The 26,063-nt window shown below is 41.2% G+C and overlaps 1 protein-coding gene across 1 annotated transcript in view; it reads right to left on the minus strand.

The window, feature by feature from the left end:
- Positions 1 to 1,182: 1,182 nt before the first annotated feature.
- oprl1 (opiate receptor-like 1) overlaps positions 1,183 to 26,063 on the minus strand; it is a 90,388-nt gene continuing 65,507 nt past the window's right edge. The window contains exon 7 of the mRNA XM_081609322.1: positions 1,183 to 7,932. Coding sequence (XP_081465448.1) covers positions 7,385 to 7,932 — 548 coding nt within the window. The 3' untranslated portion in view covers positions 1,183 to 7,384. The remainder of the gene's footprint in view (positions 7,933 to 26,063) is intronic.

Below are 26,063 nucleotides of genomic sequence, written 5' to 3' on the forward strand. Positions count from 1 at the left end.
CAGAGTGACATGATGTCTGATCTGCACTTACATGTCAGAAAAATGTTAGTTTCTTTTTTTCTATAATCAAGCCATTAATGGCTTTGAATGTTTTTATTTTTGCTATTTTCAAGCTTTTCATGTTGGTTCTTCAGGGAAACCAGGTCTGCAAGGTTTTCTGGATTTTTCATGCAAAGTTTCTCTTTTTCTGCCTTCAAGGAGAATAATAATAACGACAAGAAAGCAAGTGGAGGAGTTTAAGTATCTGAGGATCTTGTTCACGAATGGGGGAAGAAGGGAGCGGGAGATTGACAGGCGGATTGGGGCAGCGTCTGCCGTGAAGCGGGCGCTGTACCGGTCCGTCGTGGTGAAGAGAGAGCTGAGTCGAAAAGCTAAGCTCTCGATTTACCGGTCGATCTACGTTCCCACCCTCATCTATGGTCATGAGCTTTGGGTCATGACCGAAAGAACGAGATCACGGGTACAAGCGGCCGAAATGGGTTTCCTCCGCAGGGTGGCTGGGCTCTCCCTTAGAGAGAGAAGCTCGGTCATCCGGGAGGGACTCAGAGTAGAGCCGCTGCTCCTCCACGTCGAGAGGAGCCAGTTGAGGCTCGGGCATCTGGTCAGGATGCCTCCTGGACGCCTCCCTGGTGAGGTGTTCAGGTCCCACCGGGAGGAGGCCTCGGGGAAGACCCAGGACACGCTGGAGGGATTACGTCTCTCGGCTGGCCTGGGAACGCCTTGGGATTCCCCCGGAGGAGCTGGAAGAAGTGGCTGGGGAGAGGGAAGTCTGGGCCTCCCTTCTGAAGCTGCTGCCCCCGCGACCCGACCCCGGATAAGAGGAAGAAAATGGATGGATGGATGGATGGATGGATGGACAAGAAAGCACGAAATCCAATAGTTGGAATGCAAATAAGTCAGAACTTCATGTTTGGCTTCTGAAATTGGTTTGTCGCAGTTGGTAAATAAAACCCTGAAATAGACAGGTTTTATTTCCATTTGAAAGAAAGTTGAAATGACTTTGATTAACTGAATTTTAGGCCTGGACTTAAAAATCAAAATAAGGAATTAAAATGCTAAATGCTAACCTGTCCCTTCACAGACCCTCTGATCCTGTCCAGACGTCTAAAACCTGCATGCGTGGGAAAGCTACGGCTGATTACTGCTGTTTAAATACATCCCAGAAAATGGTAAACCACCAACTTATTGTCTTTGTTTACTTATTTATTCATTTCATAAGCGAAGAAAAATATACAATTTAAATCCAAGCTTCAGCAAAAACTCTTACTGCGTGTTTAAACAAGCCAGCTAGCACAGTTGTTCATTCTGCTGAGTGCAGAAAACAGCAACAAGTAAGTTTATGCAGCTCAGTGCCGGAGCCATGAGATTCAGAAAAAAGTGACTGATTTATTCTGCAGATATTACAAAAGTGCCTTAATTACAAAGGTGTTAATCTGCAATTTTGTTGATTTTTATTTGTCAAAACATTAGAAATTCATTCATGAGTTTCCTTCAACATCACAATTGAACCCACTGACATTTGTGACTGGAACTTGACACAAAGTTCAGGGCGTGTGAATAATTTTGTGTCTCCGATCTTTGGGAATCACGACTCAGGCACTGAGCAGAATGCAGTCCACAAGAAACACACCGATAGATACCAGACACCTTCTGAGCATAAGAAAGAACACAACAGAAACACTTAGGAAATACTCTGTTTTTTGGTACGCATTATTATAATAACACCAACAATTGTTTTAGAAATAGATTTTAAACAAGATTTCTTTTGACATTCATGTGGTCTGTAGGATGTAAACAAACGAAAGCGAGCTCTCTGCTTCCTGATGCAAAGAGCTGACAATATAGAGTCATTACAGATGCTGTGAGAAAGCTGACAGTTTTACATCGAGAACAACAAGCGAAATATCATGAGTATCATATGGACGATGAGGTTATGGTTCTTTTACATGGAGAATGTTCTTTTCAAATGTCTGTACAGGAGTCGAGAGGCAGAAAAGTGATGCTGACTTCCCCAGGAAACGAGGATTTCTGCCGACTCAGACTCACCTGCTACAAAGAATTCACATCAAACGATTTCGGAAAATATTGTTGCTTCTTTAGTTTTAACAGTTACAGTTAAGCACAAAGAGCCTCACAGCGGCGATGCGACACGTCTTCATACAGAGGGACTCGGTGACCTTGGTACTCCGACTAGTTTTCCTAAAAAATTGGCTAGATTGTAAAAAAAAAAAACAAAAGGTGACCGGTATTCATAAAACTCTCATAACAGACAGATTTTATCATCATGGTAAAACTCCAGCTTTGGTAAATTTGAGTCAAATGTGAGCAGAGATTAAATTTTATAGGCAGGAAAACAATCTATAACAGCAGAAGCTCTTCTAAACACATGCTAGGGATTTACTACCAGTTATTAAATTAGCCAGTAGCTATAAGACAATTCATTTTCACTGAAAAGTTTAGATATCAATAAACCAATCAATAAAAAATATCAGTGGAAATATGGAAGAAGTTGATCAGAAATTGTTGCTGTTCACACTTTGAGAAGATTAAAAATTATTTTGATATACAATTTTTATTTAAATAAAAAATGTAGTTTATTATCAAATAACTTTTTTTGTACAGTATTTTTGTAATCTAAAAAAACATTTTTGTAGATTTCATCCTAATTTTAGGATGAAAAATCTTCATTTTCATCTTGACGGCACGTTGACAAATGCATAAAGAAAACTCCTGTTCACATTTCCTCCTCAGGCATTTTTCAGTCTGTATTTTGTTTTTATCTTAATGTTTTACTGAAAATTGCCCTTTTTATTAATATATTTTACTTACAGCTTACGTAACAGAGCGACCTTCTGTGGGTAGGATATTGCCTGCTCCTCACCTCTCAGTAGAACCCCAGTTCAGAGGAAAAGATGATGATTTAAAGCCAAATATGATTTCCAAAACAAAATCTCTGTGCATCTAAAATATTCACTGTAAACAATCAATGTAAAGTAGAATAAAACTGGAGGCAGGACAAGAAAATGTTTTACAACCGTAAATGTCAGGCGCCATAGAGCATGTTCTTACGTAAAAATCAATTTTTATTGATCTTCACATTAATAACTTAAATGATCAGTGAACAGAAAGGCTGGTTTTACTGTCTGTGACCCACAAAGGGCAACGCTGCAGTTTTCCTGTGTGAGGATAAAGTTTTTAGTTAATAAAATGCTTTGCATTAGATTTGAGCAAAGCTGAAGTCTTTCTTTTTGGGCCAGTCTTCTGCTACTCTCTGAGGGTTTATGAATACGGGTCAGGACCGCTATAAAGTAGCCGCAAAGCACCATTAAATACTAGAACAAGTTGTATCCAGCCAAAGAGCAAGCTTCACTAACAGACCTCACTTGATATTTAAGGCAATGTACGTTTATGGAATCAAATAAAAGATAACCGTCTGCAGCAAAGAGCAGAAACGGGTTGTTTTTTTTAACAAACAGCCGAATTACTCGCAAACCGTGAACTTACTGTGAGCAACAGGAAAGTATCTCAGTTTGCAGTCCTCTGATTCTACTGACAACAGGCCAGTCAAGGAAAATGAAAGAAAAAAAGACATCTTACAGAAACTCACACAGAAATTACATGAAGTGACAGATTTTAAAGGGGACACCAGCCCTGAGACACACAGAGGACATGAAGCAGGTTAAAGCTCAGACAGCCCACAGCTGCCATCAACTACTGCAGTAAAACTGCAATAAAAGAAAGGATGGAAATCAGGAAACAGTCTTCATCCAGCTGCTTGGGTAAATCCTCAAACACAGAGCCACGTAAGCAAAGGGGAGCAAATTTAAAAAAAATGTCAACAAAACTACAAATAGAGATCAAGCAACGACCCACAGGCAGTTTCTCACAAACTAAGAGTCTATCTATTAAAACTCTGTAGGAAAGTTAAACTAAATTTCTTTTGGAAGATGAGCGATGTTCGCATTAAGCTTTTTATTCAGACAGCTTGGTTCCAGTCTCAGAAAGGCCTTTTCTGTAGAGTCTGCTTGTTCTCTGTGTGGCTTTGCCAACAGCAGATCATCAACATATGAACATGCATGGAAGCATTCGACTCTTACTCATGCATGGATGTTTTGTCTTTGTGTTTCTCCGTGATAGCAGCTGCGTTTCCATTACAGATGAGCCCAAATCTTTGTCAATTATGTCAAAAAAACACAAATTCACAAGTGCTGTGTTTCTATGAAATAAGAAATATACTGCTCAAATCAAACTGTCCACTTAGGAAGCAACACTGATTGACCTGACGAGGGTCCCCGTTGTCAGTCAGTGTTGCTTCCTAAGTGGACAGTTTGATTTCACAGAAGTTTGATTTTCTTGGAGTTATATTGTGTTAAGTGTTCCCTTAATTTTTTTTGAGCAGTGTAGGATTAAGATCAAATGTGAATAAGCTTGTTCACACATTAAAAATCATGGCAGTGACAGATGTAAACAGTATATTTTCATAATTCAGTCATGATGCGAGCGCCTCTTCCTCTGTCAGCCAATCAGAGGAGATGTCTGCATCTTATTCAGGCAAATTACTTCCTAGTGGCTAAATATGAAGTGTTTTGGGAAAATTATAGTCGATTTTACGGATCTTTGGATTCAACACGTTCGAATGACAAACACGTTTGATCACGTGGCTCATGTGATGTTTTGCTAAATAAATCTGTTTTCATCCTAGCGCAAAAGCTTTTTAATCAAAAAACATGAGTTTTTGCTAAATTGGTGTGTTTCCATGCAAGAAGCAAGTTTATTTTTATAACTTCAATTTGTGCAATTTCATGATTAATGGAACTGCAGCTTCTGATCTGTTCAGGGTCTGCCGTGACTCTTACCTGTTGTCACAGATGTGTGATGTCACAGGGTCCCAAAAATAAAAGTTAAGAAAACAACATCCAGTCACAACTATCAAAAATGATGAGAATATCTTCTAAAATCAATGTTTCAGGGCTGATTTCCACTTTATGACACCAAGAAGAGAGATAGAGAGAGATACAGAGAGAGAGAGCCCCTTTGTCCCTTGATATGGGGTCAGAACCCGGCGACCCCTTCATGATGCCTGGGGTCAATGCTACTCCAGCATTGGGGTTCACATTAAACACTCCGAGAACCCGACCCCAGACCTGAGCAGCTTTACACTTCAAAAATAATAATAATAATAATAATAATAATAATAATAATAATAATAATAATAATAATAATAATAATAAAGCAACTCAGATCATCAGAACTGATTGGTCAGTGGTTGTATTATTTCTGCCTGGTGTGTCTAAATCGCCTCAGTCTCACGTCGGCCGCAGAGCGAATCTGGATGAGATCCAAACCTGCAGGTTTAGATGCTCGTGGTGTTTAAACTGGATTTCCTGAGCCTTTGTATTCATTTCTACATCCAAGCATTTCCAGCATCCTCTTTGTGTAACTTTTCTTTGATATGCTGGAAGTAAAATTTTAAAATTTTGTCATATCTATTCATAAATTTGAAGATAAACATGACGAAAAGAAATATCCATATGCTGTAAATTTTTGGATTTTCTTAAAAATTAATTTAAACAATTTTCTCAAAAGTTTTGGCTCGTAGATTCCGACTATTCCTATTTTATTCCACATAATTAGCCATGTTTCTGAATCCAATGTTACATCTAATTTACAGAACCGGTTAGTCAAATAAAATAGTATTTTTTTAACCCAGGTAACAGAATACAATATAATTTATTTGTTGCACAATTTCAGCTCTAATTTGCAAAGCGCATGGCTGCATAATAATCTGAGTCCATTCAGAGTCGACCCAGAAAAATCATCTCAAACAGTCAGTTATTCTGATCCATACAGGATAATAACATAAATATATAAAACTATTCAGAACCTTGGTCCAACCCCAGTCAGTGTCAGTCTTTGCTTTCAGTTGATTGTTTTCCTCCTCAGGGTGACCAGGTCCACATCGATGTTAGATATCAACATTTATGTCTTTAATATTGAAAATATAAAACAATATGGGTTATATATTTTCCAAATTGCAGCAGTTTATGTCTTATTTAGCTTTATCTTTCTGGCTGAAATGTGTTCTGGGTCATTTGGGGGTCAAATGGTTGGACTTTTTTGGGATTGTTAGCAAATCAAATTGTTCATGTTGTTGCTGTTTCCCTAAATTTTGTCCACTTTAATGGATCAGAACTCAAGTTTTCTAAAAGCTATGCAGGTCCAACTCCTGGTCACCCAACCTTCACCCAGAGCACTTTATATTCTCTGCTGTCATAAAAACAAAGAAACTCTCAAACTTGGTAAACAACAACATCCCTAAGGCTTTTGTTCTTTCTAAACACCTTTAAAGATTTGGTTTATAAGACTAATGGCAATCATGTGACCTAACAGTTCAAGAGTAAGTAACCTCACTTTGTTCTAATATTAACCCAATTAATTGGAAAACACATTTATAATCCAACCTCTAGTCTACTCCAGTGTCATAAACGATAAGAGCTCAGAACAAAACGTAAACATCTCTTAGTACGACCTGAACAGCAACGGCCTCCTGCTGGCGACAGCAGAGCACTGCAGGCCTTTCATCCAACACTGACGATGGAAAGAAAGTACTCCAGACCAAAAGAAAGTGCTCCAGACCAAACATGAACTTGGAAGGGCTGCAGCACACAGCAGTGATGAATACTCTGTTTCACATTTGGACCAGACTTTTCTTTAGCAGCCTTCAGTTTGTGGTTCTCACTGCTAGAGAGCCGATCCGTACGTCAGCCGCTGCTGTTCTACTCTCCTCCATAACCAAGGCAGTGCTTGGACGGTTTCACAGATTTGGTGTCTGTGGCTGCTACCAATGCTGCTGTTCAAATGCTTTCTCAAAACGGGAGTTTGTAACCAGAAGGTTTGGCAGTTTTGTGGAGGAGCAGCATTCTCCTGTAGTGTGTGCCCACGAAGGTTTGAGCTAAAAACCCAAACCTTTAGATACTTACACTGGTTTTGTGATCAAAGTTGACTCCTTAAGCAGAACGTTTGTTTAAAATACACCAGCAGGTGTAACTTTGCCCAGTTTGGGCCACAGCTGAGCTCCGTCCATGTCAGGCACGTCAAACCAACAACACCCACCAGTTGTCCCATCGAAGCAGTTGGTATTTCTAGGCTCTCTGCGCCGTCAGATGTTGTGTTCGTAACGTCTTTCCTAAATTCTTTTCCTTTCAAACCCATCCTCCTCGTCTCCCTCCCCCCCGCCCCATGCCAGTCTGCGAGTTGGGGGGCGGGAGGGCTCGTGCCGCTAGAGAGCCGTGATCTGAGTCAGCTCTGTGTTGGAGTTCCCTGTCCCATGAGTCTCTCCCCTCTGCGAGGGGACGACCCCCACCAAAGGAAGCTCCACGCCTAGTCATGCTGGATTCGCCGTCCCCGCGCCGGGACCCCTGCCGTCCCCGCCCTTGTAGCTGTAGGCCGCTGCCACCTCCCTGGCGATGCTCCTCATTCTGCCTGACTGCTGGGTGTCGAGGCGGAACGGAGACGGCTGACAGAACTCACGGAAGCAGCGCTTGAAGTTTTCGTCCAGGAAAGCGTAGAGCACGGGATTCAGGCCACTGTTGATGTAGCCCAGAGCGATGCAGAAGTGGAACATGACCACGGCGTACATGCTCCTCAGGATGAAGCCCAGAGACTGAGCCAGGACCAGGATGTGGATGGGCGTCCAGCAGACGACAAACGCCGCCACCACCACCAGGACCATCCTGGTGATGCGCCGCAGGTTCCGATCCTTTTCCTTGGAGCCAGACAGGATGCGAACGTTTCGAAGGCGTTTCACCATCAGGCTGTAGCAGATGCTGATGATGGCCATGGGGATGAGGAAGGAGAAGAGGAAGACGCAGGTGCCAAAAATAGGTTCCCACTGATCCTTTGGTTCATTGAAAACCAAAATGCACTCAGTACCTGCAGGAGGACATGAGCACAGAGGAAGAGGAACACGGTTACAAATGCAAGACAATTACTTCTTTTCACAAAATAATCTTGTTTTAAAAGTAGACAACTCTAAAGAAGAAACACAATATTTTAAAAAATTGTCAACTTTTCAAACATATTTTCTATCTAATCTATTCTACTTAGTGCTGGGACTCGATTAGAGTTTTTAATCAAGTTAATTGCAGGGTCTGTAGTTAATTTATGAATTCGCATTTTAATGAAAAACCACATAAATAAAAAAATAAGGAAAATTTTTAAGTCTAAAATCTTTTTTGCTGCTAAATCTTTGAATAAATAAACACATTAGCTGAATAACAAATATATTTCATGTTTTTAATCTATTATTTGGTTTATTCAAACTAGAGATGTGCCGATCAGGTTTTTTCCTGCCGATACCGATCACCGATACCGATCACCGATAGCGATCACATAATAATATATTTTTTTTTTTATCATAAACTCTACCAGTTACATTATGTGGCAAAAGGAACCATGAATTCACCTTAATTTAGAGAAAAACTTGTTTTTAATAACTTTTTCCAAGAACTAAACAAAACAGGCATTGTGCAAATTGTACTGCGATCAATAATACTATTTTTAACAGACTGATAACATATGAAGCTCTGAAGAGGCTAAATAATGCAAAGAGCCAAAATAAAACCTCAACATTGCCAAAAAGATTCAAGTATAAAACTTAACATTCAAAGTCAAATACAGGATCCATTACGATAAACAATCCAGAGTTACTGAATGAAAACTTCCTGTTAGCATGGCGGCTAGCTGATTACTGCTAGTTCTGAGTGGCTGTTTCTGACTGAGTGGAGTAATTATGCAGAGCAGGGAGGAGATCAATTATTTTCTTAGAGATTATTTGTCTCATGTTAGGACAGCGAAAGTTTTAATACGTATGTAAAATGTATTTTTTTAGGTTAGATGCTGCAGCTTTAAGCAGAGGTTTGGTGTGAGAGTCACTACCAGGTGGAGCAGAAGCGGCGCTCCGTCTGTGAAATATTACTACCTGTAGCGCGTAGCAGTGGTTCAACAGCGAGAGCAGAACCAGCGTCTTACATCGCAGCTTGAAGACTTAAATAATTTTGCGGGTTATTTGTTTAGCTTTCTGACCGTCATGCTAATTCGGGTGAGTGTTTGTAGCTGTGCACTGCTTTGATCCTCCGTATGTCTTTTTTACTGTAGTGAGCCTCGATGTAGCCAAACTCCGTCAGGTATGTCATTGTTTTTATGTCATATTAGCTTCGTTGTGTTGATGCATTTTGACCTGCTTCAATTTTCCGCCGCAACACGCAAACTTCCCCAGTCACTCAGTGCGTTATAGTTATAGTTCCACATCGCTCAGGATTTGTTGCTGCGCGAGTGAAGGAAAGAGACGACCAGCTGCACAGGCAGGCTGATAAATGAGATGCAGGTGATCGGTATCGGCAACAAGAGACCGTGATCGCCGATCACCAATCATGCGCTTTTTCATGAAAATTGGCCGATTATGATTGGCGGCCGATCGATCGGCACACCTCTAATATGTATATTATCGGGAAAGTCATAATTTAGGACCAAAGTTAAACATGAAAGTATGACGTCATCACAGCTGAGGCCAGGTGTTGTGTTGCACATCAAACAGCTGCATAAGGTTAAAGGCCAATAAATCCTGTCTACTCAGGTGAGACAATTATGGGGGCAACTCATTCAAATTTGTAAGGCCTCATATCTTTTGTACATTGGTACATAATCAAACGTTTTGTAAACATCTGACTTGGTAGGATTTTTATTATCTTACATTTTCCAGCTGGGGAGGGCATAAACTCAGAGACGACTGAAAATATGTCATATCGTCATTTGCTAACTTTGTTTAGTGAGTTTTTGTACTCATATTAAAGCAACTTTCATATTTATATATTACCTGCTGACTCAGCATGTCAACTAAAAGTCAACATTTAGCAGTCTAAGAAATGCGACTGGTCAAAGTGGAAAGTACAACATGAGGATGACATTTATGTTTGAGCTTCAACTCTCCACCCAGGACTCTGCGCTAATGCTAGCTCCTACGCTAACACGGAGTTTATTTTCAGCTTTGGTCATTACTGCTGCCCTTTAGCAGGAAGTTCAACAACATGATTTCTGTTTGCTACTTTCATTGTTAAAGTTTCATTCCTCAGGCGCCAAAAGAGCAGGCAGCAATTTGCTTCCTTCGATGTTGCAGACGTGTTTCTAATGTGTTGAAATGTGGAATATCATCATGCTACTTTATAAAACCCTTTTCATGGTTCTAAAAGGCATCCAGGCTTCAGCTTTTGTTTTCCAAAGAAGGGAGTATACAGCAATCTGCTGCTGATTGCTGGAGAATCCATCCCTTGTTGATCTTAACTACATATTTTATACATAACTATTGACACATAAACATGAATCATATTTTGAGTTCTCTCTTCTCTGCATCCAGTATTTAAGATCCCACCCAAAAACCTTTTCTGCACCAGCAGGTGGTTCCAAACTCGTTTAGTGCAATAAAGCTCTGCACACTCCAGAGTGCTCCTTGTTTGTAAGTCACTTTGCATAAAAGTGCCAGGTAAATCAATTTAATCTCACAAACACACACACACACACACACAGAAGCTGCATTTGTCAAGGCAGTGTCACACACACTGCGATGATAAACACCGAGCTCTGCTCAGGTCAAGTGGGGATGTCGGCATTAGATAGCAGAGCAGAGCGGAGCGACGGAAAGTCAACCTGACTGGGATGAAACTGACTCTGTGATGAAATGTTGCACTTAAGTGAAAATATTCTTGAAGGATTTGTTTTTGGAAACATGCCGTTATTGAGCATGTTTTTGTTTTATCTGTCACTTTATGGGCAACTTTCTACTTTGACATTAAGAATTTTGTTAATTATTTGGTGAAAAAAGGTAAATTGTGGGGCTGCACAGTGGTGCAGTTGGTAGAGCTGTTGCCTTGCAGCAAGAAGGTTCTGGGTTTGATTCCCAGCCTGGGGTCTTTCTGCATGGAGTCTCCATGTTCTCCCTGTGCATGGTGGGTTTTCTCCGGGTACTCCGGTTTCCTCCCACAGTCCAAAAACATGACTGTCAGGTTAATTGGCCTCTCCAAATTGCCCCTAGGTGTGAGTGTGTGTGCGCATGGTTGTGTGTCCTGTGTGTCTCTGTGTTGCCCTGCGACAGACTGGCAACCTGTCCAGGTGACCCCGCCTCTCACCCAGAACGTTAGCTGGAGATGAGCACCAGCACCTCCTGACCCCACCAAGGGACAAGGGTGTAAGAAAATGGATGGAAAAAAGCTAAATTTTGTTGTTCATCATAGATTTATAGATCAATAAAAAGTGTGAAACATCCATGGGAGTGAATATTTTCTGTAGCCACTGTGAAAATAAATTCCTCTGACAGATTGTGACCCTCCAAGGTTTTCCTATTTTACTGTTACAACTTCCTCATTTAAGGGAGAACATCTTTTGCTTTTATTCAGATATAAAACTCACTTTAACAAGCTTTAGATGTCTGTAAACAAAAAAACTATCTGGTTACATGAGATTTAAATCCTATTTCTGGTAGCTAAAGCCTCCATATTGACTCTTAAATCACGCTGAACATGAAAACCATGTTTTTCTCTTTTACATGTAAATAAAGATCTGCACAATTACATTTTTGCTTACCATAAAAAACTGTAGAAGTTACATTTGATAAAAACACACAGTGCTCCACACAGGCCAGATAAAAGTTAAAGCTGCCTGAAGAAAAGTTTATAATTTTCTTGCATTGCCAGCTTTAGATAAATGAGGAGGGAAAACCTCTCACACATACTAATCTTCAGACAATCGATGAGAAGATTTGCTTTAGGTTCTGCTTTTGGCTGCATTTCAAGCCTTAAGGAAAGCAGTAGAGACATTATTTTTGGTCTTAAGGCTCATTAGCAGACAGATTTTTAACGTCTCTGATGCTCTTAATAGAAAATTCATCCTGTAATAAAAGTCATTCCCCAAATCCTCTAGGACAGTGGTGTCAAACTCATTTTTATTTTGGGCCGAATCAAAAATCTGAATGTTCTTAAAGGGCCGGTTGCCCCAGAATCTATTGAAAAAACCAATAAAACTGTTAAAATATCAATTAATAGCTGTTCCTCTGGGATTTGTGATTATTTTAGTGTTTATTTTTGCAATCAAAATGACAGATTTTGTGGTGAATATTAAGAAATATTTGTAATTGTTATTTTACAGTATTTACGCTAATGTATGATGTTAAATGTGACTCTTTATCACTCGCTGTATCGGTTACGGATTTAATGTTTTTGACCAATTTTGAGAAAATTTGCAGTAAAATCAGGAAAAAAATGTGGAAATTTGTTGATTTTGTGTGATTTTTGCAGATTTGTGAAAAACTGGAAGGACTTATTGATGTAATTTAGAGTCCAGAGGGCCACATAAAAAGCTACGGCGGGCCAGATTTGGCCCGCGGGCCTTGAGTTTGACACCTGTGCTCTAGGAAATCAAGCATGAATCAATTTTGTATGTTGAAGTAGGCTGCAAATAAAGTATCAGGCTTTTGCACGTATGGTGCACGTATCATTTTTGTGGCATTATTTTTATTTTGAAATAAATCATTTGGCAGTAAAGGAGCCCAGACGCCCACAAACGCAGCGAAATAAACTGCAAAACAGTCGAGATAAAATCAAATCACTCGGAAATAGGAACTGGTAGAAAAAAGAAGAATCTGTGATCTATTATTCCATTTGCTGGATGTTTTTATGCGTTGCATTTCACCAGGCCACAAGTGCTCAGGATTTATAGTGTGTGGGTGTTCCTGTTGAAAATGGAAGCCCAGGCTCCATTATTGCCACGTTCCGCCCATTGATCAAAAGCACAGTTAAAGTCCGTGTGAAAGGACGGCGATAACCACCTCCATGCAGCCGTGGCGTCCGTTTTATTAAAAAAAGGGGAGAAAAATAGCTATAGATGCTATCAGCACGTCCTCCGAGGAGCACAATGCAGGCTTTAAAAATTAAACTTTACCAGCAGCGGCAGATATAATGGCAGTACTGATGCATGTGGGCTAATAATCCATATTTATAAAGGTCAAGTCGGATATGAGAGCAAGCAAAGCGTGGCTGCAGCTTCCCAGCGCAGAGGCGTAATCTGCAGAAACGAGGTAAATCTGGAGTGACGCCAGTGAAACGTGTGATGCTGAGTGGAGATGTCGGTTTTAATCTCTGTCTTGGTTTCGTCTTTTCAATCTCACTTGTGTGTGAACGGTTTCCTCTCAAACGCCGCCGACGGTTTTCAAACCTCTGCCTTCAGAAGGCGCTCGGTCGATGGTCAGCAGTTTGGTCCTGGTTTTCCTCGGATCCTCGCTGACAGCCTGTCAGCATGTCGATGCTTCAGGCAGGAAACCGTCCACGCAGAAAAACTCTTAATGGGGAACGGTGAACTCGACCAGGTAGAGAGCTGCAGATGTCCTTCAGATGTCTTTTCCTTCTACTTTGACTGGGCCATTCGCACAGGAATGCATTTTGATCTCCAGAGACGTTTCAGCAAAGATGTGACAAATAAAGCAACAAGCAGGAGGACGAGGCAGAGCTGCAGCAGGTTGTGTGTCTTTTCGGAGGAAACAACCTGAGGAACAGGGACGGTTGAACCAGTGACATGGTAAAACATGTGCCGGCCTGAATTATTAATCATTAATAATTATTATTACTTTGCTCTCTGTCGCAGCAACAGGCACCTTGTTCACTTAGAAACACATCTGATATTTAGTGGAAGGAATTCCTCTCATGGCTGCACAGTGGCGCAGTTGGTAGAGCTGTTGCCTTGCAGCAAGAAGGTTCTGGGTTCGATTCCCGGCCTGGGGTCTTTCTGCATGCAGTCTCCATGTTCTCCCTGTGCATGGTGGGTTTTCTCCAGGTACTCCGGTTTCCTCCCACAGTCCAAAAACATGACTGTCAGGTTAATTGGCCTCTCCAAATTGTGTGTGTGTGCATGGTTGTGTGTCTCTGTGTTGCCCTGCGACAGACTGGCGACCTGTCCAGGGTGACCCCGCCTCTCGCCCGAAACGTTGGCTGGAGATGGGCACCAGCACCCCTCCTGACCCCACTGAGGGAAAAAGGGTGCAAGAAAATGGATGGATGGATGGAATTCCTCTCTGCTTCTGATCATTATTGGTTCTACATAACCGGGTCATAGTTTAGCTTTTCTATGGTTTTATTACCAAACCAGGCATTTATCAGACATACGTTTGGAGATTACCAAGTATGTTGAAGGTACTGGGAGAGATGTGGAGGTCATGATGCTTCCTGTTTGGGTTTTGGTCTTCCTATCATTTCTTTCATGTACTTATTTTCTTTCTCTTGCTGTATAAGTAAGTTACTTTGGTTTAGTTTTGTCTTTTATTCTGTTAGTTTCAGATCTGTAACGGTGCTTCATTCAATGTTTTTCGTTCAGATTTTGGAAAAAATAAAAAGTAAAATCCAAAATAACTTCAATTCCCCCCCAAAAAATAAAAAATGAATAAATAAATAATAATAATGCGCTGAAGGAGGGATGGTTCTGGTGGAGGGTCTGTGCCTTACCAGAGGCACAATGTCCAGAGGGAGCCTCCATATTTCCTGCTAGTTTCTGACCTTTACATCTTGTTTGTTCATCTTGTTTATACATCAACAGCTGACGAAATTATACTAGATTGATTCGCTTCAAAACAGTGAATGGAAACATTTTTATTTTTGCAATATTATTAAAAATTCTTTCAAAAGTGATGAGACAATTGAAAGGAAACAGAGTTTACAGCTCAGCTCCGTCTGGGTTTATTCTGGGACTTTTCTTTATTAAACCTTCACCAGGATCATCCCAAGTCCTCGTCTGCATTTTGGCCCTCAAGGCCCAAACGTCACAACGATCAACCAAACGGCACCAACAACCAAACGGCACCATTTCACCATTTCAACAACAATTTCTGCTGCTGCCACCGGCGCAGGGATAGATGTGACCTGCTGTCAGCGGGTAAACACTTTACTGTTGACGGCAGCATTCATTCATTCATTCATTCATTCATCATGAGCTCCTTGAGCTGATATTCGCTGCTTTACAGGCATTTCAAACCTGCACAGCCTGAACGTTGTCAGCAACATGAGTAAATCTGAAATCATGCAGATGGTGATGCAGAGTCATCAGCAGCAAAACATAATGGATTCATGTAAGTAGTTACAAACACTGCCTCGTGCAAGAAGTCAGAGATTTTCCAGCATCTCTATATATATATATATATATATATATATATATATATATATATATATATATATATATATATATATATATATATATATATATATATATATATATATATATATATATATATATATATATATTTATATATATATATAATATAGTTTCTGGTTTCCATTTCACAGCTGGTGATTCTCAACCTCTCGTCACTTTCTTTCTTTCTTTCCTCTTTTCTTTCCTGTTTATTGTATTTTTCCATTTTTTGATTTTCCGCCGGTTGGGATTATTTCTGTCCCTCTGATTTTTTGCTGCTCTCCACTTCATTTTCTTTTCGCTTGGTTGATTGTGCTCCCTCCTCTCTACTCACCCGTGGATCAGACCCATCAGGTTCTTTCTCTGCCCCTCACACCTCTGTCCTGCTGCCTCTTTTACCCGTTCAGGTTAATAATGTGTTTCTAAGCATCTGTGGTGACGCCGCCTGCGTCTTATCGCCCTCCTATTTCTTCCTTTTTTCACTTTCTGGTAGTTTTTCCCTGAACATTCTTCATTATTCTTCTTTCTTTTCATTTTAGTTTTTTCTTTTGTCTTGTTTTTTTTTTTAGTTTGAGCGATTTGTGGCTTCAACACATTTTGTTTATATCTTTCTGAGCTTTTCATTTTTCTGTCTTTGACATTTAAGTTTCATTTCTCACTCCTTTCCTTCACATTTAATCAGAGCACAGCAACATTCTGTTCAGCCTATTTATTCTTATTTCACCTCCACTTGCCTTTTTATTTCTCATTTCCACCGTTTCTCCCTCCTGTGTCGGCTTTAGCGTTTTCTCCAGGAGTCTGTCTCTGTCTGTCCACCTCAACACCTGAGAATCTGTTACTTTGGTACTTCTGAATGTGACAAATCAGGATTTCTCATTTAAAAAGTCTAAAAAGATTAAGTGTTTTCAAAATCACAAGAGATAATATTCACTGAAATACAACGGGATTTTTTCAGCTGCTGTTTTGTTGCCATGCATTTTGCCAGTGGTGGGAAGTAACAAAGTACTTCATTACTGTTCGTTACTGTACTTAAGTACAGTAACGAAGTACTTCGTTACTGTACTTAACGAAGTACTATAAGTACAGTACTTCGTTACAGTAACTGTACTTAAGTACAGTAACGAAGTACTTCGTTACTGTACTTAACGAAGTACTATAAGTACAGTACTTCGTTACTGTACTTAAGTACAGTAACGAAGTACTTCGTTACAGTAACTGTACTTAAGTACAGTAACGAAGTACTTCGTTACTGTACTTAACGAAGTACTATAAGTACAGTAACGAAGTACTTCGTTACAGTAACTGTACTTAAGTACAGTAACAAAGTACTTCGTTACTGTACTTAACGAAGTACTATAAGTACAGTACTTCGTTACTGTACTTAAGTACAGTAACGAAGTACTGTACTTAAGTACTGTAACGAAGTACTTCGTTACAGTAACTGTACTTAAGTACAGTAACGAAGTACTGTACTTACAGTACTTCGTTCGTTACTGTACTTAAGTACAGTACTTCGTTACTGTACTTAACGAAGTACTGTAAGTACAGTACTTCGTTACTGTACTTAAGTACAATTTTCGTGTACCTGTACTTTACTTAAATAGATTTAATAATGGGTACTTTCTACTTTTACTCCACTACATTTTACAGTAAGTATCTGTACTTTCTACTTCACTACATTTCTACAAAACTGTCTCGTTACTCGTTACATCCAAGTCGCATTGCGCTTTTTTCCGTTAAAATGTGAAGTTCAGGGATTTAAGGTGGCGCCGTAAAATCCGAGCAATAACGTGACTTAGTGTCTGTTGTCACCCATCGGCTCCACCTTTACTCGCACGCGGAGCACCAGACATGCGCAGTGGTTTCCTCTGAGCGGGAGAAGATGTCTGTTTAATCGATAATAGCTGCATAAATCATAATATATGGCGACATGTAAAATCAGCAGCGCTTCGCTTTCACAGACGGTGGGACTTCGTCCAACTTTTAGCGTCACTTTAAAAGGAAAGCTTAAAGAAAGGTAAGATCTGTGGACGTGATGCTAGCTAAGCTAGCTGTACAGAGACACATGTTGCATCTGATGAAAAAAAGTTGTCACTCATGCCTGAATTATTGTGTGGAGGTGTTGACTGACATGTCGCAGATATGGGACAACGCTGTGACCAAAGTCTGCAATATAGTGATGACATTCAGGAACGATCCGATTCTTCTGGACTGATCTTTACTGATTACATTTATTTCAGCTCTAAGTATATAATATCTAGTTTTTTTTATGGGAATGTGGATCTTTCAGATCAATTTGAGAAGCAATTTTGATAGGTAAAAGTTTATTTTTTTGTGTCATGTAGCGCGGGGTGCTGGTCTTGACTTGGTCTCGGGTAGGTGGTCTTGACTACAACTCTGCTATGTGGCTCCTCGGTCGCCTGTCCTCTCCCACCCACCTTCTTTCCATTCCCTTTCTGTTGGATTTCTTTCAAAATAAAAGCCACTGGTGGCAAAAAAAAGTGACGTTCATTCTGTGTTAGGACAGGAGACCAGATGTTTCCATCCCTGAAATTATGATGCATAGAATCACATATCTAAATTTAAGCTATGTTACAGAGTAAACACAATAAAAACATGCTTTATCTGCGGCATTGTTCATTAAAATGGGACATTTCTAGTGTATTAAAATTAAATACGATCAGTTCACTTAATGATATTAGCGATTAGGTAATCCATTCAGCAAGTACTTTTACTTTTACTTAAGTACAAATGTTAATGTGGTAGTTTTACTTTTACTTAAGTACATTTTTTGAGTACTTTCTCCACCACTGCATTTAGTGAAGTTAATTTTCTATAACTTGTTGGGCTTCTTCTTATGGTCGATAGTAACATGGAAGTTGTACTAATAAAGTATCCAAGGCTACTTAGTCATATGCTTCCTTTAGAAAAGTAAAAAAATAATTAAAATTTTGCTTAATCAGTAATCAATACACAATCAAATCAAATAAAAATAGGGGTTGCCCGTCGTAGATCAAAACTTTTTGTGCAACCAAGACTAAAATATTTCAATCTGATTAAAAATTATTCTTTTATGTTTAACTTTTTGTAGCTCACCTTTCATCACCAAAATATAAGAAACCTGATCAGGAACAAGAAGAATGAAAATATGAAACCAGCTCAGGATCACAACCAAAACCTGATAAAACACCAAAATTAAAAAAAAAATACTGAAAAAAGTGCTGCTTTAACTAGAAGGGGTGAAAATGAGTTTTGTCACTAAGAGCCAGTTTTGTTATTGGGACTTTTGGTGCAGCTGAAAGACGATGTGCTGCTGGGAAACAAAGTAAAAACAGGAGATGACAGAAATGATGCATTTGTTCTGGTGGGAGTGTTGAATGTGTCCCACAGCCATAATTCACTGTAAGCAAGATCCTGAAAATGACTCAGCCCGACTCTCTGAACCTGCTAAACGCGTAGAAAGCTGCACAAAGCGCCTGTTTGCACTGCATCACACACATTAAGGTGTGTATTCTCTTTAGATTGAAAAAGTAAATCAATTATCATGAAACCTACCGCAGAATCAAGGTGATTACGAATCTTTTTTTTTAAATATCTCAGATATTTTCACTTGCTGTCATTGGTACACAGATCTGCAGCGTGTTACGGTTTTTAAACCGTTTTAATTCATTAATTCATTGAACTTGGATTGAAATGAAATGTGTGTATAAACGTGTATGAAACAGCAAACAGCTAAAACCTGCAAATGCTTAATAAAACCCCCTAAAACCTATTTTAGTAGCTCAAACACCAAAATATATCCTAATATAGAAACAGGAAAACTGTCTTATCCCTACTGTAGAAGCCAACATCTACACTCTACCTTATCAATGCTCCTGGGTGTTCAGCCAATCAGAGCCAAAGAAACGATGGGCGCTCCAGGATTGGCTGTTTTGCAAACACTAGTCAGTGGTGCGTCAGGATATGGACCTTACCACAGGGGCCGCATTTCATTGGCTAATGACCATTTTACGTCACAGCGCAGCTATCACCTGGGTTACCGGCTCACAAACTCATGCTAATGTACATCGTGGACTAGCAGACCGACACAAAGGACTCGAAAAAGAATGGTTCTCCACGTCAGTGGGGTATCTGTACAGGCGATGTCAGGTATCCTGATCGTGTTTGTGGAACTAAAATTCACAGATTTCCAAAATCTGAAACGGAAAGCCTTGCTTGGATCAACGCTTGTGCACGACCGCATTTGCAGCTCAACCGTCGTAGGATCAATAAGAACAAAGTATTATTGCTTTGCTTTCTTTGTGTTTAGTGAATAAAAAAAATAGTCAATAATAAATACATCCATTATGAAAACCTTTTAGCCAAGTACAGCATAATGGCAGTACCGATACAACTTCTACATCCTGAAGCCTGTCTGTTACAGCCTTATGTTAGCTGAACAGATCAATATGCAATGTGTACCGTATCTGACATACATTAAAGATTTTATTTAACCTGAAAAGGTTTTTTACTAAACTTTAATCGTGTTTGCCACGCTAGCTTTTACTAAACTGTAATCGTGTTAGCCACGCTAGCTTTTCCTAAACTGTAATCGTGTTAGCCACGCTAGCACCGAGTACCGTGTATCAGGCGTAGGCGCATTCAAACCCTCAAAACCATGAATGTCCGACTCACCCAGCCTTGCAAGAACAACAGGCATCAGTGATCTTGTCCACAGCTATATTTATGCTGAGGGTGTGAGGATCTGCTGTTTTCCTCATTGACTGGTAGCATTTAGCTGCAACTCGCACAATGTTGGAGGCATCGCGTGGCTAAAACACCTTGATGTCAGAGTACACTAAAGATGACATGAACTTGTTGGTTCCATTGTTGTGGCTGATATTTTGTGAAAATCCGGCAGAAATGCTAAACTAATCGACTCAGAAATACTCTGCAGAGTCAGTCGAAACGGAAAATCCCATAGAAGCTCAGCTCTGCGAGGAGGTTAATGTGAGACATGAAGTCACGTGGGACTTTCGAGGGGCGTTTCTGGGCGGAGCTTGGTAAGGTCCATTTCAGCTTCAAGCTGCAGTTTCATGTTTTAGAAAAACCTCCAGAAAGTTTCCATGAATAATTTGTAGTTTTGTGCCGCAGATCTTCCATCAGCTCCTGCTTATTCACCACTTCACTCCAACACACCTGAAGCCAGTAGGAAGCAGATTACCAGCCCTCTGCAGAACCTGATGGCATTCAGAGGCAATTCACACGTTAATGTCAGGTGAACTGCGCAGCAATTCTTCTAAATGTTGCAGGAAAATAACTTTATACTTGATTTGACTTCATTTTCTGCACACGCCTATTCTCCTCCAAAGCGTCTTGAAATGGCGTTTGTGGTAAAATGTTACAACATGAACCAACAGTTCATGGCTGCCAAGCATCAGATGATCCTGTTTGGTTCTCTGGATGTTTCCAGTGACATCAGTGATTTCTACTTCACAGCCCCCAACATTAAACCCGACAAACCCGACCCCATGTCGACTGCTGTGGCTCTTTCTCTCCCTTTGGCGAATCGGTCGCTTCAAAAATGGCTTCAAACTATTTAAAAAATGTGGGCTGTGATTCTGAAACTCCTGCCTCAGGCTCACGGCTACCATGCAGATAAAAACAAAAAAAAAACAAAAGAGTTCAAAGGATGGACAAGAGACGGTAAGAGTGATTCCCTGCCAGGATCCAAAACACAGAATACAAGAAGTGATGCCTTGTTTTTGCTCGTCTTCAAATTACAGCCGGACTGGCAGTAAAAGAAACAAGGCAACAAAACACATCAGGAAGCTAAAAGTGTTTAAAAGAAAAGTGGATGATGGCCACAAGCAGGAAAATGACTTAATTGTTCAGTGATTTTACTTTCCCCCAACGTTTAGCCGTCAGAGTCGAAACAAAAGAGGAGTTTTATCAAACACCTTTTGATTCTGTTTGACTTCAACAAGGCGCTTCGTTCTGACCGGCTCAGTCAGCGGCCGACACACAAGGTGCTTCTCCGATTGCACACAACCAGAAACACTTTGTCTTACGCTCCAGAGAAAATGTTTTCAGAGTAATGACTGACGCCCAGCAGAGCGAGAGAAAAACATTTTCCAAAGCGGCCTTAAAAAGGTGACATTTGCACAGGCGGCGGTGAAATCGTCCTTTTCTACATTTCTTAGAATTATACAAAGACTCCGACAAAAAGCAAACAATTTAGTTTTAAACGCAATTTCCAGCGGCTGCGTTTCAGAATGTAAATGTCACAAACCTAAAAGCGTCAAAGTTTTGCTGAAGGCACGGTGCTTAAATGAAATTAACATTCCTTTTTTTTTATTATTGTGATTGTTGAGAAAACCAGCGACGTCTCATAGCTGAGACATTACAGGTGAAGGCGTTTCTGTTGCTCCGCAGAGTTTCCATGCTTGGTTCCATGGAGAAAGTGGAAGAACGAACCCATGCTGGTTCCCTGCAGCAGTATTGCCAGAGGTCACACATTTGGCTCAGTCATTCCTAACACATTTCAACAGAGAAATATCCCGTTAGCAACATGTCAGGGATGTTTCTGCTATGATGGCCGCTGGCCGAAAGAAGCTGCTTCAGATTCCTGCATGAACATAAAGAACATTCAAACCTTCATCTCTCTTCCAACGTGTTTTCAACATTTGCCTTTTTCCTCTGTGATATGTTACCATGAAGGAATGAACGGTTCTCCAGAAGATCTTCAAATCAAATCTGAAAGTGTGATTCAGCTCCTCAGTAGAAGAAACATTTTCTGCAATCTGTTACAAGCTTTGCACATCCGGAGACTTCGGCAAAAAAAAAAAAACGCTCCAGTTCTGTCAGGTTGGATGAAGATTATCTGCAAATATCAATTTTTCTCAGCAGGATTTATTGCAACACACAAAATTCTTCTTTTTATTTACCTATTTTTTCAGCTCTAGTGGTTTTAATTTGACAGTCGGGTTGTGAGGAAGACGAGTCGATGGTTCGGGACTCGAACCCAAAACGGCTGCATTGAGGACCACAGAAGAAACGACTGGTTGAAACCTGACATAGTTCCAGTTGCTTTTAGTTTTTCCCCACTAATTGTCCTTTTTCTTAATTCTAGCTTATGTTATTTCATTTATTTTAGTTAACTACAATAACCTTGGAACAGTTCGTAACCCTGAAGAATCGTTGACGAAGGGGAAAACCTTGGCGGAGTCCAACTCTCACCAGAAAGACGTTGGACTTTCCGCAGAGTTTCCATGCTTGGAGAAAGTGGAAGAACGAACCCATGCTGGTTCCCTGCAGCAGTATTGCCAGAGGTCACACATTTGGCTCAGTCATTCCTAACACATGTCAACAGAGAAATATCCCGTTAGCAACATGTCAGGGATGTTTCTGCTATGATGGCCGCTGGCCGAAAGAAGCTGCTTCAGATTCCTGCATGACCATAAAGAACATTCAAACCTTCATCTCTCTTCCAAACGTGTTTTCAACATTTGCCTTTTTCCTCTGTGATATGTTACCATGAAGGAATGAACGGTTCTCCAGAAGATCTTCAAATCAAATCTGAAAGTGTGATTCAGCTCCTCAGTAGAAGAAACATTTTCTGCAATCACAGCTGCAATCTGTTACAAGCTTTGCACATCCAGAGACTTCGGCAAAAAAAACGCTCCAGTTCTGTCAGGTTGGATGAGGATTATCTGCGAATATCAATTTTCGAGTTTTGCCACCGATTCTCAGGAGGATTTATTGCAACACACAACATTCTTCTTTTTATTTACCTATTTTTTCAGCTCTAGTGGTTTTAATTTGACAGTCAGGTTGTGAGGAAGACGAGTCGATGGTTCGGGACTCGAACCCAAAACGGCTGCATTGAGGACCACAGAAGAAACGACTGGTTGAAACCTGACATAGTTCCAGTTACTTTTAGTTTTTCCCCACTAATTGTCCTTTTTCTTAATTTTAGTTCTGTTATTTCGTCTATTTTAGTTAACTACAATAACCTTGGAACAGTTCGTAACCCTGAAGAATCGTTGACGAAGGGGAAAACTTTGGCGGAGTCCAACTCTCACCAGAAAGACGTTGGACTTTCTGCAGAACAAACTCAGATATCAGGCCGATCCGAAGGGGCCTGGCTCTGCGACCTGTCAAAGTATCACACACTGGACTCTCCAAGTGACCCATTCAAATAAATGCCTCATCCAAGTCAACATGACCTGGAAACGTTGTGCCTGGGTCTTCACTGGTCTGGTGAACACACAGCCACCTGCAGGCTCTCCAGACGGGATGATATGATATCCAGATCAAAATGTTTTGAGAACGGGCTGCACAATGGCGCAGTTGGTAGAGCTGTTGCCTTGCAGCAAGAAGGTTCTGGGTTCGATTCCCGGCCTGGGGTCTTTCTGCAGGGAGTCTCCATGTTCTCCCTGTGCATGGTGGGTTTTCTCCGGGTACTCCGGTTTCCTCCCACAGTCCAAAAACATGACTGTCAGGTTAATTGGCCTCTCCAAATTGCCCCTTGGTGTGAGTGTGTGTGTGCATGGTTGTGTGTCTCTGTGTTGCCCTGCGACAGACTGGCGACCTGTCCAGGGTGACCCCGCCTCTCGCCCGAAACGTTGGCTGGAGAGGAACCAGCACCCCTCCCGACCCCACTGAGGGAAAAAGGGTGCAAGAAAATGGATGGATGGATGGATGTTTTGAGAACAGTTTAGTTTATTGGAGGTCAGTCTCTCAGCATCTTTCCAGACAGCAGGACTGACTCAGAGATGCTACTCAGCAAACCCCACACTTCCACTCATGTTCTGCAAATTTCCTGGCTGGATTAGTCAGAGCATCTTTTCGTGACAGCAGGGTGGCTGTTGATTACAGCCTCTTTACTGTCACAGCGTCCTTGGGCAAAGCTTTTGACCCCAATTACACAGAGCGTCCTGCAGTGCCTTTCCCTCCGGCTGCTCGGACCGCCTCTTTGCTTGTTTTCCGGCGACGGGAGGAGGAGGGGAAATGAGGCGGCATCATGCTTTAACATCAACCAATCCACAGAAATGTTATGAAAATGAAATGGCAAAAATCTGAAAAAACACCACAGAGGAAGAAATTAAAACAAGTGATGTTTAAAAGGAAGCCATCCATCCATCCATCCATTTTCTTGCACCCTTTTTCCCTCAGTGGGGTCGGGAGGGTTGCTGGTTCCTCTCCAGCCAACGTTTCGGGCGAGAGGCGGGGTCACCTGGACAGGTCGCCAGTCTGTCGCAGGGCAACACAGAGACACACAACCATGCACACACACACTCACACCTAGGGGCAATTTGGAGAGGCCAATTAACCTGACAGTCATGTTTTTGGACTGTGGGAGGAAACCGGAGTACCTGGAGAAAACCCACCATGCACAGGGAGAACATGGAGACTCCATGCAGAAAGACCCCAGGCTGGGAATCGAACCCAGAACCTTCTTGCTGCAAGGCAACAGCTCTACCAACTGCGCCACTGTGCAGCGTTTAAAAGGAAGCCAAAGGCAAAATTTGAGTCAAACGTCTTGATTATTTAGCAGGAATTCAAATTAGTCATAGAGCAATCTAAAAAAAAGCACGTAAGAATGAAATGGACAAAATGAAACATTCGACAATAATCACATTATAAGGGAAGTAATAAAAAGATGAGATTAAGTCTGAGAGGGATGAAAAAATGACAGGAGGAAGATGAAGCTGAATATAAAGAAAGAAGAAGCAGAATGAAGGCGAAGGGAGCAGAAAACAGAACAAGATGGAGCAAATGAGATAAAGGAAGCCGACGCTGGAGGGGAACCGGAGTTCTTATTGCAGATCCAGCTCAGCTGTAGAGTAGACTAATAAAAGTGATGATGGGATTATGCTGCAGCTCCAGGCTGAAGCTGGATCAATATCTAACTACTGGACCTCTCCTTTCCCAGCCAGCGCCAACATATTTCTTAATTTAACCGCAAAAATAGCCCGAGCTTCGTTTTCCCACGACTTTCCAAACGTTACAAGTATTCACTTTATCTCACTTACAAAACAATGAAAACATTTCCACAATCAAAGAACGAAAATGATGACTGAGAATTAATTTTTAAAAAATATTCAGGCAGGAGGATAAACGGGCTTTTAGAGCTGGATGAGGAAAGAGGTAATTGAGAGATGTGGGAACCAGAAGAGGAGATGAGAGCGGCTCTCAGGACATAATCAGTGTGTGTGAGGGGCCCTCAGCACTGTGGGGCCACACAGCCTGCAGCAACACTTTCACTTCATGATGCCTCCTGAAAAAACCATCAGTTCCATAAAACGTTGATGATAAAACCAGATAAAGCAGCAGGATGTTGGTGTGATAAGCTCAGGGCAGCTAGCAGAGCATGCTAGCCGAGCATGCTAGCAGAGCATGCTAGCCAAGCTTGCTAGGAGAGCATGCTAGCAGAGCATTCTAGCCAAGCTTGCTAGGAGAGCATGCTAGCCAAGCATGCTAGCAGAGCAAGCTAGCAGAGCATGCTAGCCGAGCATGCTAGCAGAGCATGCCAGCCAATCTTGCTAGGAGAGCATGCTAGCCAAGCATGCTAGCAGAGCATGCTAGCCGAGCATGCTAGCAGAGCATGCTAGCCAAGCTTGCTAGGAGAGCATGCTAGCCAAGCATGCTAGCAGAGCAAGCTAGCAGAGCATGCTAGCAGAGCATGCTAGCCAAGCTTGCTAGGAGAGCATGCTAGCAGAGCATTCTAGCCAAGCTTGCTAGGAGAGCATGCTAGCCAAGCATGCTAGCACAGCAAGCTAGCAGAGAATGCTAGCCGAGCTAGCAGAGCATGCTAGCAGAGCATGCTAGCAGAGCTTTAGGATCTTTGAGTTTGGAGG

The sequence above is a fragment of the Poecilia reticulata genome, chromosome 7, assembly GCF_904066995.2.
Source record: "Poecilia reticulata chromosome 7, P_reticulata-male-v2, whole genome shotgun sequence".
Taxonomy (NCBI): Eukaryota; Metazoa; Chordata; class Actinopteri; order Cyprinodontiformes; family Poeciliidae; genus Poecilia; species Poecilia reticulata.